General features: G+C 31.1%; 2 protein-coding genes and 1 pseudogene across 3 annotated transcripts in view; 2 read left to right on the top strand and 1 right to left on the bottom strand.

The window, feature by feature from the left end:
• The window catches only part of LOC145193739 (maestro heat-like repeat-containing protein family member 1), a 31,638-nt gene extending 23,005 nt beyond the window's left edge, over window positions 1–8,633 (top strand). For both annotated transcript variants that reach the window (XM_090068164.1, XM_090068163.1), the window contains 14 exons: window positions 2,179–2,283; window positions 2,371–2,506; window positions 2,669–2,781; window positions 3,690–3,842; window positions 3,988–4,142; window positions 4,511–4,676; window positions 6,145–6,320; window positions 6,630–6,767; window positions 7,015–7,129; window positions 7,208–7,543; window positions 7,634–7,786; window positions 7,862–7,996; window positions 8,203–8,371; window positions 8,464–8,633. In XM_090068164.1, the coding sequence (XP_089924290.1) occupies window positions 2,179–2,283; window positions 2,371–2,506; window positions 2,669–2,781; window positions 3,690–3,842; window positions 3,988–4,142; window positions 4,511–4,676; window positions 6,145–6,320; window positions 6,630–6,767; window positions 7,015–7,129; window positions 7,208–7,543; window positions 7,634–7,786; window positions 7,862–7,996; window positions 8,203–8,371; window positions 8,464–8,546 (2,133 nt within the window). In that variant the 3' untranslated portion in view covers window positions 8,547–8,633. The remainder of the gene's footprint in view (window positions 1–2,178; window positions 2,284–2,370; window positions 2,507–2,668; window positions 2,782–3,689; window positions 3,843–3,987; window positions 4,143–4,510; window positions 4,677–6,144; window positions 6,321–6,629; window positions 6,768–7,014; window positions 7,130–7,207; window positions 7,544–7,633; window positions 7,787–7,861; window positions 7,997–8,202; window positions 8,372–8,463) is intronic.
• Window positions 8,634–9,533: 900 nt separating this feature from the next.
• Window positions 9,534–10,596, top strand: LOC149880646 (uncharacterized; annotated as a pseudogene).
• Window positions 10,597–12,697: 2,101 nt separating this feature from the next.
• Window positions 12,698–18,180, bottom strand: LOC145193683 (contactin-associated protein-like 5). The gene is made up of 3 exons (XM_080071165.2): window positions 17,734–18,180; window positions 14,095–15,608; window positions 12,698–13,771 (listed from the first exon to the last, which is right to left on the bottom strand). Exons 1-3 carry the CDS (start codon window positions 17,982–17,984, stop codon window positions 13,047–13,049), a joined length of 2,490 nt encoding a protein of 829 aa, XP_079927291.2. The 5' UTR covers window positions 17,985–18,180; the 3' UTR covers window positions 12,698–13,046.
• Window positions 18,181–19,218: the final 1,038 nt, after the last annotated feature.

Raw genomic sequence — 19,218 nt, 5'->3', positions numbered from 1 at the left:
TAATATTTAGATGATAAGACATTTAACTTAAACAGTTCAGTTCAGCTTGCAATATTTTATTAGCATGATTTACTAATAATTCCTAAACTTCAGATGAACAAGATTTATATTGATAATTGGTTTGTCATATTTCAAAGCAGTTTTGTAAGCTCAAATCTTTTTTGTAAGATCAAATATGAAGTCAGAAGATTACACTGAATTTTTGGAGAGTGTATTGATTGATTGTGCATAATGTATTGATTAATTATGAAGAAGATTTGATTGACTTTTTTTTTCTTTTTCAACAATACAATTCTCCCGTATTTTTGGAAAATGATAAATATACAGGATGCGCTATATATATTTACCCATTATTAATTGATTAAAAAGTATATCAATTGGGCTCAAAACTTTCCAGTCGGATGTAATTATCAATTACTCAAGAAATACTTGAAGAATTAATTCCAAATTTTTTTTATATTGAAGTTTATTCTATCATTTAAAGTTTTTAATAATATTGTACAGATTTCAAAAGGTGCTTAGAAACTAATTGAATTTTTTTAAGAATAGGTGCCATCATGGCCTGGATCTTGTTTTCAGTGACCTTTTTGCTTGCTGCTATCCATTTTTGCTTAGATTCTTTGTCACCTTTTGCTGATTTGTTGCTTTTCAACAAGATTCCTTTTACAAGTGCCCAGTAAATCTTGATTACATGCTGCTCAGGGCAGTTCAGAGGATTCGCATCTTTTGGGACAATTTCAATTCCATTTTGACTGTACTCCTTTGAATTCTTGGAGTGGTGGATCTATGTAAAATCCAGCCAAAAGATAATGCTTTTACTGTGTTTTGAAGGCATTCAGTGATGTACAAATCGGAAGTCAAAGTCTTTCAAATGGAGCACTCTTAAGGCCACAAAAGCAAATTACTTGCCATACGAGGATCTTAACAGCAAACTTTTCTGTCTGAATATACTTAAGTTTGTAGCTGACATAAATACTTTCTAACTGACAATAATATTAATGGCTGGACAACTGTGTGAAATCCTTTTTGTAGTATTTTTTGTCATCCTCAACAATGCATAAATTTTCTTGGTTGAAAAGTTTGATGAGCTTGCTTGTTTGGCAAATTGCTTTTAATTCTCTGTCAATTGATCGCTTTGGAATTTTTTTCTTGGTGTAAGTCTTCAAACCCTTGCTCTTGAGTGTTTTCTGACAATGAAATGACTAAATTAAACTTTTTGGCAAGATCTCTTTGGGATTGGCATGAATTTCTTGTAATTGACCAGATGATCAATTTCACTTTGTTTTTATCAACAAAACCTTTCTTCCTTCTACCGCCTCTTTTTGTTTCAATAGTTTGAGTATTGTATGTATCACCTTGTATCTCCTCTTATATCTCCAACTGAAGATTTAGCAACTTTTGACAACTTTGCAATTTTTTGAATGTGAGCAGATTAGATTTTGAAGAAAAATTTCCAAAACTTTTTTGTGATTATTCAATTGTTTGTCTCATTTTGTACTGATAAACTGATAGTTTTAATAAAACACCAATACAATTAAATATATGCACTTTAACAATAATGTTGTTATAAAAAAAAATTTGGAATTAAATTTTTAAGTATTTCTCAAGTTATTGCTAATTATATCCGACCAGAAAGTTTTGAGCCCAATCAATACTTCCAACATATGAAGCATAAAAGAAATATTTACATTTTTTTTTCGCTTCTAGTCTTGTAGAGTTTAAGAGTTAGATCATTTTTCAAAATCCTTCTTAGCAACCTTCTTAGCAACCTATCAGAAATGTCGAGCTCTTTTGCCATCTTACTCGTGCTTCTTGGAATTTTTATATTTAAGTGTTTTATATTCATCTATAGAAATATGAAAATAAATAAAATAAATATTTTTCAAATTCTTAAAATTCGGAAATTTTAAAACAGGAAGTAAATGAAAAATATTATTTGTGCAGTTTGACCTTGGAGGTTTGAAGATCAAACCTCCAAGGTCAAACTGCATTGGTATAATAACATCAACCTTCATAAAAAATTTTAATAAAAAAAAAAAAATATATAAGATGTTTAAATAAAAATTTTTTCATTTGATGTAATGAAATGTAACATTGTAATATGTTAATAATTTAGTGAATTACAATATTTATATATACTTTTTGTCCTATTAACTTTTGTAGCCTTTTTTTCTACAGATTTTAGAGCCTTATATGACATCCATTCACAATCATGAGCGAGAGCGCGTGATGCAAACAGTAAAAGAAATTCTGTTAAACTATCTAAACATTACAAATTTTATGGTAAAAATGTTGCTCTCTTTATTGTTTTTTTTTTTTTTTTTCATTTATCTACTTTTTTTTGTGTCAAATTTTGTGTTTTTTAATTAGAGCGGTATGCACTTTAGCACACTGGGTAATATTTTGGGGCGTTTGTTGCCTCGTTGTACAGATCCAGTGGTCTCAGTTCGTCAAAATAGTGTAGAGTGCGTCCAGTTACTTTTAACAATTAATGACAGATATGAAGGTAAGTTTTATTTGAGGTGTCGTGCATTTTTTACCATCATAAATTTTCCAGAGCATATTCTTAGTACTTAGTAATTAATTAATAGTTTTGTATGTTCAAGGTGTTATGAATGTTATGTTTCATAACACCTTGAATATACAAAAAAATGTTTGATTGTTCCAGGTGTCCCGGCTAATGTGAATGATGAAAGAATTCAAGCTTTAACCCAACTACGCGAAAACCTTCTTCGCAACGAACCTTCTGTTCTTTTCACTGTTGTCAATGAGCTTTCAATAGTAAAACTTTTTTTACTTTTTGAAGAATATGTTTTTAAATTTTTTTATTTATTTTAAAACTGGTTTAACTAACACTAGTATAAATATAACTTTGAACAATCACATTGTTCAAAACTTTATTGGCCCACACAAATACATATTTTGGTGCAGACAATATTGGAACTGTTTTAAGTAGTTATGGGATTCAAAATCCAAAAACAATATTGATTTTTTGTTGATTAGCTGTTCTGTTCCTCCTTTAAGATATGCCTACTTAGGGCAAAAGTCAAGATTTTCTGCCCATTGTGATGTTTATGGCAATTAAATGTTTAAAGGAATGATGTGGTTGTAATAAATATGTAGAATATTATAGCATGTAGTAAATGATGCTATAAATATTTAAAATGAATGTAGTTTAGTTAAGTTCAAAGAGCCATGAAGTAGGCTTTTTAAATGTTGGTTGGATGGCTTTTAAAATGTTGGTTGAGTGGCTTTTAAAATGTTGGTTGAGTGGCTTTTAAAATGTTGGTTGAGTGGCTTTTAAAATGTTGGTTGAGTGGCTTTGAAAATGTTGGTTGAGTGGCTTTGAAAATGTTGGTTGAGTGGCTTTTAAAATGTTGGTTGAATGGCTTTTAAAATGTAGGTTGAGTGGCTTTTAAAATTGCTGGAGCTTAAAGTTAAAAAAAAACATTTTTAGTATGAAGATTTCTTTGTTTTGGATAATTTTTTGATTTGTTCAAAGAATGCTTAAAGGTATGCTGGGTATTCTGAAACTTAGAGACTTGAGCTTATAATGAAAACTGGATGCAATTTTCAGATTTGGTGATCCAGTATTTAAAATTGAATCAAATATTGTGCTACATCAAATGATTCCTTTGTTGTTTTATTATAAATTTGTTATTATAGTTTTTAAATAAATTTTATTTCAGGTCATAAGCAAGAAAGTGCCAGATGAACAAGTGAAAACTCTGGTTTTTTCCCTTATTGAAAGTTTACGTGATGTTCATAGTCAGAGTTCAAGTGGAGCTTGTGCTATATTGAATTGTCTGATGAAATTCAGAGGGGGTGAAATCAATAAAGAGGTTTGTTTCGATTTGTTTTTAAGTTGCATTTATCCACTGTTATTTTGTTAACCAATTTGTTTGCGATCTTTTGTATTGTAAGAAAAACCTTGAAGTTTGCTTTGTTTTAAACATCTTATATTTCCATATTTCTTTTATATTTTAGGTTTCAGCAGTAATTCAAGCCATCGTTACTAATTTATCAGCAGTTAACTTTGCACAAACAACTACAGGTTCTTTGGTTGCCATGAGAACACTAGCTTCACATCACCTTATTCAAGTTTTGCAAACATTCTTAGAGTTTCCTTTGCCTTTTAATACGTAATTTTCTTTTTTTAAGTTTCAAATAATTTTTGCTTTTTATTTTATCAAAGTCGAAACCAAATAACTCAGTTTTTTTAACTTCACAGAAGAAAGCTTTCACAATTGCATTTTTCACATTATCTTACGTCAAGCAATACGGTTGTCTTTTCAATAAAGAATACAATTATGATAATTATGATAATTAAATTAAGATTAAAAAACATGTTGGCAATTTAAACTGAAAATACTTTGTAAAACAAAAAAGGTTGAGGATGCAAATTACAAGACTTTTGGTTATAACAAAAAAATATTACTCTATTACTTTTTTTTGTTGTTCTTCTATTTTTGGCTGGTTTTTTATTCATTTGCTGATTGGTTATTTGTAGGATTGTGTGTGACTTTTGGAAAACACTGGCACGTGATAAGGAGTTGTCTAATGATACATTTGAGCACCTCTTGGATATATTACACCACACATTGCCTTACACAGAACAAGAGGATCCAAGAGATAAATCAAAAACTATTCGTATTGCAGCTCATCCTCCAATTGCAGTAAATGAATATTTTTCAGACCTCCTGTTACATACAATTTTAAAATGTTTTTTAAATGTTTTTTTTTTTAAATTTTGTTAAAATTTTTAAAATTTTTTCATCATTTTAAATTTGTATAAAAGAGGAGAAATGGGGGGGGGGGGGGAGGGAGCCTTTAAGGGAGTTCAAAAGTTAAAATAATTCTGTGTAAAATTGTTCAAAGTATTGTTTAAAAATGTGACTAAGCATTTTATTGATACCTTAAAATGTTCTTTTTATCAAAATGTCCATTTAATAAATATTTACTAATTAGGTGACAGTTAGCTACTTAAGGGTAAAAAATATCTTCCATATCTGCAGATAAAAAAATCTTTATGTTGACATAAACAAAATTGTTTAAATTGAACAAACTCTTTTTTTTTACAGTTTAACAGTTCAATTCTCTATTTAATTTTATGGTCTTGTTCTAAATGTTTTCAAGAATGACATAAAGTTTCAGTTTTCTGAACAGAATGCTTTTGATTGTAATCTTTCTGTTTTAGTTGGCAGAATTTTTCACTATTTTTAAAGCATTTCCAAACTAATGATTCTGTTGAGAACATTTGTAAACTGGAGTAAAAAAACACTGTGGTTTTTTGCTTTTTAATCATTAAAAAAAGTTTAAAGTTTTAAAATGAAAAACTCTGAAAAGTTAGAAAGAAAAGATGAATGGGTTTATTTAGCACTTTGTGTTACTAATCGCTGCTTCATCACGTTATTATGTCACTAATCAGCTGTTCAAACATGTTACCTTACATATAATAAATCTTCAGTGGTGAGATCGACTTCTTGTGACTATTTTCAAAAAGTTAAGAAATTTACTTTTTTTATGTGTGTATAGATCTGATTTTAATCCACACTTTATTCTTAAAATCATAAAAAAATTTTTCAATTTTAATTTTTACTCTCATAGATAATTTTAATAAACAAAGCATTGTTTAAAAATATGGCAAATTTTGGCGAATTATAAATTATAAAAAGTAATGAAAATAACTACTAAAATTCTCTAGAGAATTTTATTTGTTATTGTTATTATTTTCTTTCTGTGTTGACACATGGCTAGAAAATCAGTTTTTTTCTTAGCAAAACTTTCCCTTTTGCTTAAAGTTTCTTTACCATAGGAATTATCTTGATATTTTTTTAAAAAATATGAGGCACTAATAACGTCTTTCTTAGTAGCGTAACAAAGCTTAGCAAATGAATTATTTTGCATATCTACTGTTCTGCAGACTTTTTTAAGGCTATAAAATTTTGATAAGTTAAGTGAGAGAAAAAAGTACTTTATGCTCTCGTATCTCTTTAAAATCACGTTATCTCTTGTGTTTTTATCTTTCAGCAGGTTTCAGCTCTCAATGGTTTTATAATTTTCTTGATGTTATGCTTTTACAAATGAAGTATGTTTTAATGTAATTAATTGAAAGAATTGTGTATTTGGAAATATGCTGTTTAGATTACATCAGCACTCACCGAAATTTTTAAAGTTCCAGAAACAGAAAGCTTAGTTAATGATATGTTTCCAAAGTTGTTGTCTGCCATATTGATTCGATTGGGATCTACTGTAGATGTCTTATCAATGCAGACCGACTTAAAAACACTGAAGAAAAAAGAGTCATTATCACCAATCAGGTTCAAGAATTTTTAAATATTATTCTTTTCTTTTAACTCAATTCTTATGTTTTATAATGAATTGTAATAAACAATATAATAATTAAGTAATAAGAACAGAAATCATATTTGATTTGGTTATTGCATTATGTGTACTTTAGACATCAAGCATGTGATCTGTTACTTAATGAAATATCAGTTGTACATGAATCAAAAAAGCTCTCTAGCACATGTAGCAACTGCTGCATAAGAGGATTTTTCTGGAAGCAGTTAAAAGTAAACTCCCAAAAAAAAAATTTTTTTTTTCAACATCCACATTTTTTGTTTTAGTTGTTCGATAGAGTGTTTGAAAGAGTTCATCGAAAGGAGTAAATGCACGTCGCTGAAATTCGATATGGATGAGCAGAACGCATGGGAGAAATTAGAAAATGCTGAAACATTCACTGAGGGGCTGCAAATTGTTATTATGTAATTATAAAATTTTCTTTGGTTGAAAGTTTTTTTTTCATCGTTTCAAATATAAAACAGTTGTCTCTGTGGGAACTTATTTCATGGAACCTGTTAAGTTTATATTATGTTTGGCCACCTTTTTTCACCGACTTCATAAACCCAAAGTAACCTAGCTCAATTTTTTCTAACACCTCAAGATTTCTTAAAGTCACTGAATTGTTAGAATTTTTAGTGGATATATTTAATGAATTATTCTAATTTTTAGTGCAATATGCAAATATCATTCGTCATCTGTAAATGACCTTGTGTCAGCGTTGCTTCCGTCCCTTTCAAGTATGTATGATTACCAAAGAGTTGTTCCTGCCGCTATTTTCTCTGAGGTTTGTTTTGATTGATTTTTATTTGTCAACAAAGTTGATTTTTTAGATACAAATTTTTGACATTTTTTGTTTATTTAGTTAATAAATCAAAGTTGTTGCGGTGACATGCAGTTGGTTGAACTCTTGATGAACAGTCTTCTTTCAAAGCTTGTTGACCCGTCACATGTTGTGAGAAAATTGTGTATTCGTGGTTTGGGCAACGTAGCAAGCGTGGGTGGTCAGAAGTTGCAAACTTATTCCACCACCATACTTTCTGCAATGATGGCTGGCATGGACGATAAAGAAGATCCCCAGATGAGTATTACGTTAGAAGCAATGTCCGGCCTTTCTAAGATCTTAGCGCTTCTCGACGAAACGTCTGTTCGGCAGATTCTAATAAATATTTGTTTGAGAATACGACCATGCTTTGAGAAAGTGCGTTTGTCTTTGGAATCTTTTATATTTTGTTATTTTGTAGTTCGAGTTATTCTTATGTAGTTTGCGAATATTTATTTTCTTTTTAAGGAAAGTAGTGCGGTTCGAGCAGCAGCGATTTCGTTATTTGGAAACTTAGCGCGTTTTGGGCGAGGTCCATCAGAGAGTGCGTTTCTTGAACAAATACACACAAATTTCGTCAGTTTGCTTCTTCATTTGCACGAAGAAGAAAATGTTACAAAAGTAAGAGTTTATTACTAGGACAACTTTGATCTCAAACCTTCCAATAGAAATTTCTATAATCATGTCATGTTTTAGGCTAGCAAAGCTGCTTTGCGGCTGATTGGTCCAAGATTGAATTCAGTTTCTATTAATGAAATGTTCCAGAAACACTTGATTGAAGATGGTAATCTTCATTATGGCGAGTTTATAAATGATTTATCGCGGCTAATAGTGAGTTTTTGTTTACAGTAGTTGTTTTAATTTTGTTCATGCTGATTTAAATCTTCTATATTTATGGACTCCTTTTTTCTCATTTCAAGTTTTAGTTAACTAAACAATGATTCTGAGATTGCGACGAGATCATGTTTATTTGTAATGTTTCGCCTTTTTTTTTTTATTTTAAATATTTTTTCCTCTTTTTTTTATTTATTGAATAGATAGCGGATCATGTTGACAAAATGAACTTCTATGTTATGGGTTGTGTAAGTTTTTTCAAAAGTAATTGGCCGGAGATTCGAGCAAATGCTGCGCTCTTTGTTGGGTTCTTGTTAGGGAATCTAAAAAAATACCAAAGGGAAACGATCTCTATAGATCACATATGTAGTGGTAACGTATTTACTTCTTTTTTTTTTTTTTTTACAATTTTTTTTGTTTTTTTAATGTTTGCTCAGAGTAACCTTTAACATTTCATTTTTTAGCGTTAGTCGTGCTTATAAAAGATCCTTCTCCACTTGTTCGTTCCCGGGCTGCGGAAGCCATTAGTTTGCTTTATGATTACTAGCTTCATTCGTTCCTTTCAACAAGTAGAAAATAATTTAGAAATATTTTCTGTAAAAATATATTCGCTGTACAGACATGCGATCGTTTTTAGGACAAATTGTATTTCTTAGAAATTTATAATTAATCTGAATTTAAATAAATAGTGTTAATATAAAAATAAGTTAAAAAATAATTTTAACCTTAAAGAAACCTTAATATTAACCTTAAAGAAAAACCCATTTGTGTGTCATTGACAATATTTACAAAATTCAGCTGAGAGCTTCGAGCAAAATTTGGTTTAAATAGGTTTATGAAAACCCGTATATTAGCTCCCCCTTCTTTATTGTTTTCCACAACTCATTTCTCCTGTCTGACTCACCTGCCCTTTTCTTTTGAAACAATCAAGCCGGCCTGACATCACTTGATTTTTCTCGATCCACATTTTTATTCCCTAAAAATTTAATTTTTATGATGTGAATTTTGGTTATTGTTTTTATGAGTCGTTTTCTATTTTTTTTTTTTTTTTTCTGAAGGACGCAATCTTTTTATATGAATTTGTAATGTTTTATTGACAAACATATAAATATATTATATATTATGTAAGATGCAAATTGTGAATATTAATTTTGTCTTAGAACCTCTTTATTGTTATACAAACGGGATCTGGTTTTAGTTCAAACAAATGATTTTAAAGTCTGAATGGGCGAGAAAAAATTTTTAGATTTGGTCAGGGTTAGGGAAAGGAAAACCGGTTTCCTGTTTCCGTAAACCGCAAAATTTTTGGAAATCGAAAACCGAAAATGTTATTTTCAAAACCGGTTTTTGGATATATGTCATTTGTACAGAATTTACTTGGTTATTTGGCAATTCTAAAACACTCTTCTTTATGTGTAGTTGCTCGAGAAGAAAAAATGAAAACATTCAATTTGCTTCCACTTGAACTTTAACAGTAAACTTTTACTGCAATTTGTGATGTAAAAAAGTGAAACGAATTTTCATAAAAACGAAAATGTCGTTTTTTGAAGTCCACAAGGATAACTCACCAATTCGGAAGCACTTTTTGCACTCAAAAGAACTTGAATTGGCCTAGTACAAGCTCTGCGACCAAGAAATTAAGTGCAAAGGAGGAACTACAAGCTCCATGAGGAACCACCTGACGACAAAGCACAACATCACATTTGCTGCTGTTGTTACTCCTGAGAGGAAACTCGAAGTCATCAAACCCATTGATTCGTTTTTTGAGACAAAGGATCCTGTTGATGTTGTTCTGGTTGAGCTTACTTCATGTGATAGGGTGCCCTTTCGTGTTTTCTCAACTAGTCAACGTTTGAGAACAGCTCTAAAGACACAAGGATATAAATTGCCCAAAGATGCTAAATCGATTGAGGTTCCTGCTGATGAAACATTGTGAAGATATCAAGAAAACATATCAGCAGCAATTTGCAGAAAAGAAGCATGTTGGTCACAAATTTAGCTTAACCCTTGATGAGTATACTTCATCCAGAAACAGGAGGTATATGAACATAAATGTTCACATGAAAGGTAATTATTGGAACCTTGGAATGATCAGGGTACATGGGTCTATACCAGCAGAGAAATGTTGTGTAATTGTTGACGAGAAACTGAAAGAACTTTGGCTACTTTTTGCCTGTGATATTGCTGCAGTAACCACAGACGGAGCTGCTGTAATGAAAAAATTTGGTTGCTCAATTTTACCAGATCATCAGCTCTGCCTCGCACATGGAATCCACTTGGCTGTCTGTGATGTTCTATATAGGCAATCTAGGAAAGAAGATAATGGCACACCTGAGCAAGTCACTATTCTAGAAGAGGACCAAGAAGATGATGACAGTGATGAGGAAGGAGGATTAGAAGTTTCAGCAGAAGCAGGTGCATCAGCTCTTCCAATGATCAGGGAGGATGTCACAGAACTCATCAACAAGGTCAGAAAATGTTTCAGATTGTTTCGAAAGTCTCCAGTTAATGACAGGATCCTGCAAAAGCATGTCCAGTCTGAGTTTGGAAAGGAGCTAATCTTAGACTCTAGACACGTTGAACAGTCACTGATTTAGTTATCAAGTGATATTATGATTACTAAGTTTGAATTTACCACCTTACAAAATATAGTAAACGCATTAGAACCAATCAAGGTTGGTGCTGAAGCAATTTGCAGAAAAGATTCGAACTTGCTCTCATCTTATGGCATTCTGAAGTTCATTTTCAAGCAGCTAAAAAGCCAAGAAAACACCTTTAGTCAAGAGCTAGTTGACTCATTTACTAAAAGAGTCATTAAGAGGAGGAATGTTATATTAGTAAACTTAGTTAAATATCTGATTAATCCTGATGTCATTTATGGAGCAACTCATGACATTTTTGAAAATTCCATGCCAAAGAGAAATGCAATTGCTATTACTGTATCAAGTTTGTTTAATCGTTTGTTTGAGCAAAAGAGAAGTGAGTCTATAGATGAGGAAAATTTGTCAGAGAATGAAACTAGTCAAGAACAAGTACAGCAATTTGCTTCCTTGGTAGAAGAGCTCGAGTTCTCCATCAGAGAGACAGTCAAAGGGGTTTCACCAAAGAAACAAAAAATAGAATCAACTTCCAAACTAATGCTCAAAGAAATGGCAGTATTTTAACAAAAAAACGAACAAGGAACTTAGATTTGTTGCACACGGCTTTGAAGTCAATCCAAGTAACAAGTGTGGAGGCTGAAAGGTCATTTTTTGCAAGTGGTCTGTTTGTCACTAAACTAAGGTCAAGGTTATATTATGCTTTATGTTTTTTACGTGCTTATTGTCTTAAGAAACGAAAAATAACCATTAAAAAGACTTCATTGTTTGCTGCTCAATTGTATAATATATTTATGTGTTTTTGCTGCTGTTATTCCCCTGAAATATTTGTAATAAAAAAATACACTAGAAAACCGGAAAACCGGTTTTTAAAACATTGAAAACCGCGGTTTATTCGAAAAACCGGTTTTATAAAAAATTTAAATATTTCCTTTCCCCAGTCAGGATAAAGAGAGAAAAAAAATTCCATGTGTTAACATACCGCAGGCATTAAACCTATGTGCTCACATTAAAACGCACGCTGAACGCTTCTACTCAGCTCCCATTTTCTATGTTTCCTTTCTCTCAAAAACACAGTTTGAAATTTGTGATATAAGTAGATGTAATTTCTTATATATTACATATTTCTTACAATTTCTTATATATCACTTATTTCTTATAATTTCTTATATATCACATATTTCTTATAATTTCTTATATATCACATGTTTCTTATAATTTCTTATATATTACATATTTCTTATATTACCATAATTGTCTTTTGGTAGAAGTTTTTACTATATTTACTGTGCATTCAAATGGTCTAATTTGTAAATGGATCTTAAAATAACCATAATTGTCTTTTAGCAGAGGTTTTTACTATATTTACTGTGCATTTAAAAGGTGTAATTTGTAAATAGATCTTAAATTCAAAAGCTTTGCGATGAAGATACTCATAGTAAGCAAACAATCGTTTAAACTCGAAGGAGTTCATCAGTTGTTCATCTCCAAAAGATAACTAAAGATAAGATTGCTGGTGCTGAACAAATTCGCTCAGTTGTAGAATTTTGTTAAGGATTTTTAAAAATGTTTCGACATACAGCTATAACAAGTAAAAAAATAAATTATTTTAAAATCAATTTTTTTATAGGTTACAGCAACAGGGAAACAAATCAAAAAAAGGATTTTTTTAAAATGTGCTCTTTTTATGTTTTACACTTTTTTAATTGGACAGGAATAAACTGTGTGCAAAAGTCAATAAAATACAGTTTGTACAAAGAGATCTCGAATGTCAGTTCACCTCGTTGGTTTTTTGACCTTTCTAAAGCTGATGTGAGCTGATCTCCTGTGTTGTTCATCAGATTTAAATGAATTTTTGCTCCATAAGCGTGAAAGAACAAAAATATTACTTTTAATTTTTTCTGTAAATCTTCTAACACAATGGAAGCGTGTAAGATGAGACGATGTTTTAAAGAGGTCATCACTATGTTTAATTCTATTTTTAAAGTCACGTTCATATGTGAGAGCTCTTCAGGTTTATATTAAATAAAAGAGTGAGAAATTAGATTTCCAAAAATTACCGACTAAACACCGTTACGACTTAAAAGCGTACAACTGAACATTAGACAATATGTGTATTTCACCGAATATTTCGGACTTTTGTAACTCAACATATACAGTAACAAAAAAATATAAAATTATTTACAATTTCGTTTGAATTTCGGAAGTGGAAAAAATTCCACAACCAAAAAAATAAAAACCAACCAAGAAGATTAGTTATTAACGATGGTCGCATCATTCGCTCCCACCTCTCAGGGCACCTTTTGGTCTTTTACGTATAAGGTGAACCTAGGTACAAAAGGAAAGGTCAATCAGGGCAATGGGCGAATTTTTCTTCTTTTTTTTTTCACTTAATTTGGCGCGATGCATCCTTTCTTAAACTTTTTCATTTTGCTTGTAAAAAAAAAGGTTTAGCAAAAAAAACCAGTTCTTCTTGATTTGTAGCTTAAGTCTATATGTGTTGTAATTGGTTGTTGTAAAGAGCGGTCACCATATTCCCTGTAAGCAGGCGGAAGTTCATCAAGAGTATCGAAATGAATTGAATGCCTGTGGACTTCAATGACAGGCCGGTTCCGTTCGTTTCGCGCGGCACCGAAAAAGGTGCACATTTCTGTCCTTTCTTGATTATTGACTTCGTAATCTTCATCATCATTAAATTCTGGGGCTCGGTTTGTACCTCGCTGCCATCGTTTCACTATACAAACAACGCCAATAATAATCGCAACAAGCACAACCATGATTGCAATAGCGAGAATGGCCCATTTACCTAACTGTAGTTTTAACCCATCCTTGTCGGCATCGCTTGCAGGAATTGCCAGTGTCAGATTAAAGTTTACTTTTGGAAGACCTCCATTATTTTCAAAGGTAGGGGACATCGTATCAAGCGGCTTTAACCAACCTTCAACTTCTTTTCCATTGAAATCGTGCGTAGTAACTTTAAATGTAGGTGTTTCCGTTGGTTTTGCGTTAACAGATGTGCAAGCAGCAATTGAGCGCTCTTTGAAAGGACTTATGTCCACATTGATATTGCTTGTAAAGTGGCAGATGAGAGTACCGACTGACAAATAGGATTTTTCGGCAGATATATTTGCGTATATCGCCATTATTGGTAATCGATCTATCTCATGTAAAAAACCTAAAAAAGAAAATATATTGCGTGAAAAAAAGAAGGGTGCAAACACGTTTTCTCTATGCTGCAAAAAATTTGAATAGACGTAACTATTCGTACCTGGTCATACTTGCAATTACTTGAAGTTAACCCAATACTTAAAATGTGTATGCCTTTATATGCTATTTTATATAAAAAAGTATTTTCTACGCAAATGACTAATTTTCGTCCGCATAAATTATACTTCAACTTTTTTCTTGAAAACATATTTTAAAATAATAAGATAAACAAAAATAATAAAATAAAATAAACTAAAATAATGCTCTGTCTATTTGGTAATTAAAATTTACCTGAATCTTCTCTCCAAATGTCATCATTTATATCACAGTTACAAAACTTCATTCGATCAGCGCACGATTGGTTTACTCCACAAGCACACATGCTGCTATCTGGAGGGGCTCCTCCCCAGTAGTCTTCTTTGTATCCTTCGCGCCCTTCCCAATGGACTACAGCCGGACCTGATGGGGAGTTCATTAACTGTGTGTTGCGACATTTTAATTGGACAAATTGTTTACAAGTTGAAGCGTTTCGGAACATCGCGTCAATTGCTTCAACAGATAATCCATAATCTATGATAATTTTTAAAGTATTTCCTTCTCTTTCTCCCTTATAAATAGGTAAATCATTACTAATGTTTTTATGCGTAAGCATTGTGAAGGCGATTTTAGGGTCACTTGTCATGTTGCACAATACTTTAAAAGGTTTGACAGCCCCTCTGTCCCCGTCTGGATCTATCGTGCAGTATGAGTCCTCTGTAACTCCTAAATCTTTATATGCTTGGCAACTCTTTTGAAAGATTGAATTCTGGCATCTATCACCATAATAATGAATAAATGAACAATCACATCTATAAGAATAGAAATCTTGAGAACATATTCCGCCATGTTGGCAGGGGGTAAACAAACAATGATCCTTCAACTCGCATTTTTTGATGACACCAAAAGTGTATTCCGCTCCGAGTTTGGTAAAGTCAATCAGTGTATTATCAACCCATATGTCATATATACACCCCACAAAACCCCCTAACTTCTCTTCATTTCCTCCAGCTAAAGAGCTATTATTTATATCAAACTGTACCAAGTAGTTCGGATAACTCTTTTTAAGGTCAACTTCTTCATAAAACTTTTCTATTTCCAACGCTACTTTATTTTTATTAACTATAAACTCAACTCGATGCCAAAATCCGTCATCGAAATCTTTGCCTAGCTTGATCAGTAACGGATTTTCGGTTCTTTTTGCAAAATCTACTTCTAACGTGAGAGCTCCATCTTTTAAGGCTAGATACACACAAAGAGCTTTTGACGGTTTCACAAATATTAACCCGTTTTTAATTGCCGTACGGAACTTTAGGACTACATTAAGACTGTCTTTTATAAAGGTTGGGATAAGGGCATGATCTTGCTGACTTTGAAACATAATTGGGCTATAGTCAATATGTTCACATCTATCCCAAAGGATGTCTCCAAATACCTGAAACCTTTCTTCGCTGTATTTAGCGCTATAAAATATATCGATATAGTTAAACATAAGATTCTGCAGACAACCGGAGTATTTCCGCATTGTTAACTGATGCGGAGATAAATCAACCTGATCGCTTACTCCTCCGAAATAGATTCGTCCACCTAATATAATTTTTTCAAAATCACCACCGAAATTCTTTTCGTATCTTTCGTTATCGAGAATTATAGTTACGTTTCGACCGACACGCGTTAAATTTACACGGTGCCATTCATAGTTGTTCAAATTGTTGCCAATGACCATTTTTTGCTCGGATTTCTCATCAAAACCGATTTTAGAAGTGTATCTGAACAAACGAGACATCTTATAAACATCACCAAAGAAATAAAGTAGATCAAAAAATATATAAATAAAGTACAAGAAAAAAAAGAAAAAAAAAAAAAAAAAAAAAAAAACCGTAACGTGAAACCCTACCCTGAACACAGGAGTAAAGAAATTTATGTAAAGTTTATAAAAACTTTATAAATATCTGTGAGAGAAATGCGAAATATATCTGTGTATTTTTAAGGAGCAAGCATAATTTTAAAAAATCGTCATTAATATTTCAAAAAATAACTCTTCTTATTGACGCCCCCTTTTCGAGGGTGGGGCCGAAATGAAATTAGAATAAATTAAAAAATAGATGAAAAGAAGGAGAAAAAAACGTCAACCGTTGCCACCCGATAGAAATCATTCATTCAATAAATTTACAAATTGCATTTTTTTATAATTCATGGTAATATTGTTTAATTTGCGGGAGAAATGAAGACTATTGGTCTTGATATCTGCCATAAACTTTTCATTCCTTCATCGGCAGTCACCAAAAAGGGTTCTCATACTGCTTGTATGTTTGTAGAACCTCTTGAAATTTTATTGGATAAAAGCACGCATTGCGCTTTCTTTAAGATAAAAAAACGTAAGATAAGTAAATATATGTTCTTAAATGAGGAATTTCATTCAAAGTTCACTCTACTTGAGTTTTCCCTTAAACTAAAAGCTGCATAAGTTTTTTAAAACTATCCCCGCCCTTTTTTTTTTTCAATGCTGAGAACTTTTGAGCTTTCCGTTTGAAAATTTTCTTGATTATTTTATGGCTAATTGGTTTGAATTTATTTTCGAACCGATCAATTACTTTGAATTTATTTTCGAACCGATCAATTACTTTGAATTTATTTTCGAACCGATCAATTACTTTGAATTTATTTTCGAACCGATCAATTACTTTGAATTTATTTTCGAACCGATCAATTACTTTGAATTTATTTTCGAACCGATCAATTACTTTGAATTTATTTTCGAACAAAAATAAATAGTTTTGAATATAATTTTATATGAAACTAATTTTCGATTATTTATTAATCCGCGTAACTTTTTTTGGCTTGTATTTACTTTTTTTCCGAACTATCATAAAACTTGTTTGTTTGCGTAAATAAAAAAATCGATAAAATCAAATTTTAATGCCAAATTAAAAAAAGAAAATTTTCCTTTTTTTTGTTTGAATCAATAGAATGTTTACAACTGTTTTTTTTTTGTATTTCGAAATTCAAAAAAAAATTTCAAATTAAATTTGTGCATTACAGAATATCATTCCGAAAACTTTCAAGTTTTTTTTTTTTTTTTTTTTATCTTTAACAACTTTGGAGGTTGAGATTCGTTGACGTCAACGACTTCAAAAATCATAAAAGCAAACCGGAGGAGATACCAAGTAATAACCTTTTGCGAAAACGCAGCTCGTAACAAAAAAAAACTCCGTTTCTATAAATTATAACTTAATTATATTTCTGTCTTTGTCGTTATAGATAAACTCAAACCGAAAAGAGGAAATTATTGAGAAAAAAGTCGAGCGTAAAATCGAATGTGATATAATTTACGAAACAAAGTTTTTGTTGTAGATTTCGTTTCAACATATACATGTTGACACAGCTGTTTTGTTCACGAGTAAATTTTGAAGAAGGTTTGGCGTTTTTGTAATTTTCACAGTTCTATAAAACTATCCCATGAAGAATACTCCTTTTACAAACTACATTTTTAACACATTTTTAACAAGTTCATCCTAAATTGAATAAAATAAGATATTTATTTAAAGGAAAACCTCGAAATTGGACAAAGATGGCGGGGAGTCACTATCGACTCTGTGAAGTCATAAAGTTCTCTGGGAAATTATTACAAAATCATAGAAGATAAAAAATATGCATAAAACAAAAGTAAAAAAAAAAAAAAAAATTTTTGTTTAAATTTAAAAAAAAAAAAAAAAAATTTTGAAAAGTTAATCTTTTGCGTCTGAATTTAGGGCTGGAGCGTTTCTTTTTTTTAAAAAAAAAAAAAAACTTTTTTGCGATAAAGACAATGCGACAAAAGACCTGCGCGCTTAATACGCAAATAAAAATTTTAATAGCCGTAATTAGCACGAGAAAATACGAAAGAATTCTTACCTCAACTCGCCATTTATTAATTCCAGACAAACGAAATCTCCCCTTAGCAAATTTGTTCCGTAAAATATCAATCCAGAAGGATCTATAGTCCTGAATTTAAAAATTAAATTTATAGAATCTGTTTGCATTCGTTCATATCCTAAATTATACTCGATGCGTTCCTTTCCTTTCAAAGAGACGGTGATGGCAAAAATGACTGAAAACGCTTCCACACTTAAAAGTAAAATCGTACTCAATACGCGAAGCTTCATCGCTGAATGTATAAGTTTTTAGCTCCGTCAATTTTATATATATATCCTCAGCATATAGAACAAGTAAATAATAAAATCAATTTCCACCGCATTCGATACTTTAGTACTATCCCCGCGTTGCAGAACGCGGCTTCGCTCGGCGCAAAGTTAAAGAAATTGAGTGACTTTTGGCTTTTCTTTTGTGTTTCTTTAACTCGTTTTAAACAAACAACCAATCAAAAAATTTCAATATTGAAAAAAGCGCGAACAAAAGAAAATAAAGAAATAACTTCAATATTGTCCATCTTTGAAGGCCCAGGTGTATACAAAACATTGGAATCCAGTCTTTTTAAGTTGCACGTGTGTATGTGTTGTTTTTTAGTACAAGTTTTTCAAATTTAAATAAATGATTTTGCTTTTGCTTGTCCATGAAATTTTGACCGGTTAAATCTTTTTTACGTATTTTTTTCTTCTTAATGTTTTTAACTTTAAGTTTCATTTTAAAAAGAAATTTTTTTTATTTTCTTGGAACAGTTGCAATTTGTTAATTAAATGAAAACCGTTTTTTACGACTGAAGTATTTTTTTCGATCTTCTGTTTACTAAACTTCGGTACGTTCTTGTGACCGTGGGAAAGTTTTGTTGGCAAAAAGATACCAAACTTTAACGAGTGAAGGTATACCCTTTGACGCTTTATTGCTTGCGTGAATTCAAAATTATTTTTATTTTCAGGTCCCACACAATTTCTGTTAAATATATCAATAATTCAAGAAACGCATTGTATACCGACGTATGGGTTCGCGTTGAAATTTCAGATCGCTCATTAATATCAGTTTTTTTCATACAATTTTTACGATTGTTGATGTCTTTTTTTTATTATTTGTAACAAATAAAAAGGATTTTTTTTTAATGCTTTATTAATATTTTATATTTTATAATTTTTTTGTAATTTCATTTAAAAGCGAAAAAACTGTTTAACAATCGCTAATAAAATATAAAATAATAGTCATAATAAAATATAAAATAATAGTCATAATAAAAATGACCATCAAAAAGCAACAAGAAACAATTTTTCTTATTGCTGGATCCAAAAAAAAAAAACGCGTTCTATTGTCGCAAACGGCTTCTTCATTGTACTATGATTTTGATAGAATGCTAGTTACACCTGCATTTGCATCGCATTGTAAGGAACGAAGAAAACTTTCTGCTCGAGAAAACATCTCCAGAATTTTTGTGTGATTTTTAAATTTTTTAAA

This window comes from Hydra viridissima, unplaced genomic scaffold (genome assembly GCF_058129835.1).
Source record: "Hydra viridissima isolate aposymbiotic clone 2 unplaced genomic scaffold, HvirCarnegie_v1 scaffold_12, whole genome shotgun sequence".
Lineage (NCBI taxonomy): Eukaryota > Metazoa > Cnidaria > Hydrozoa > Anthoathecata > Hydridae > Hydra > Hydra viridissima.
The sequence above is the reverse complement of the archived record's forward strand: the minus strand, read 5'-3'. Positions and strand labels throughout refer to the sequence as shown.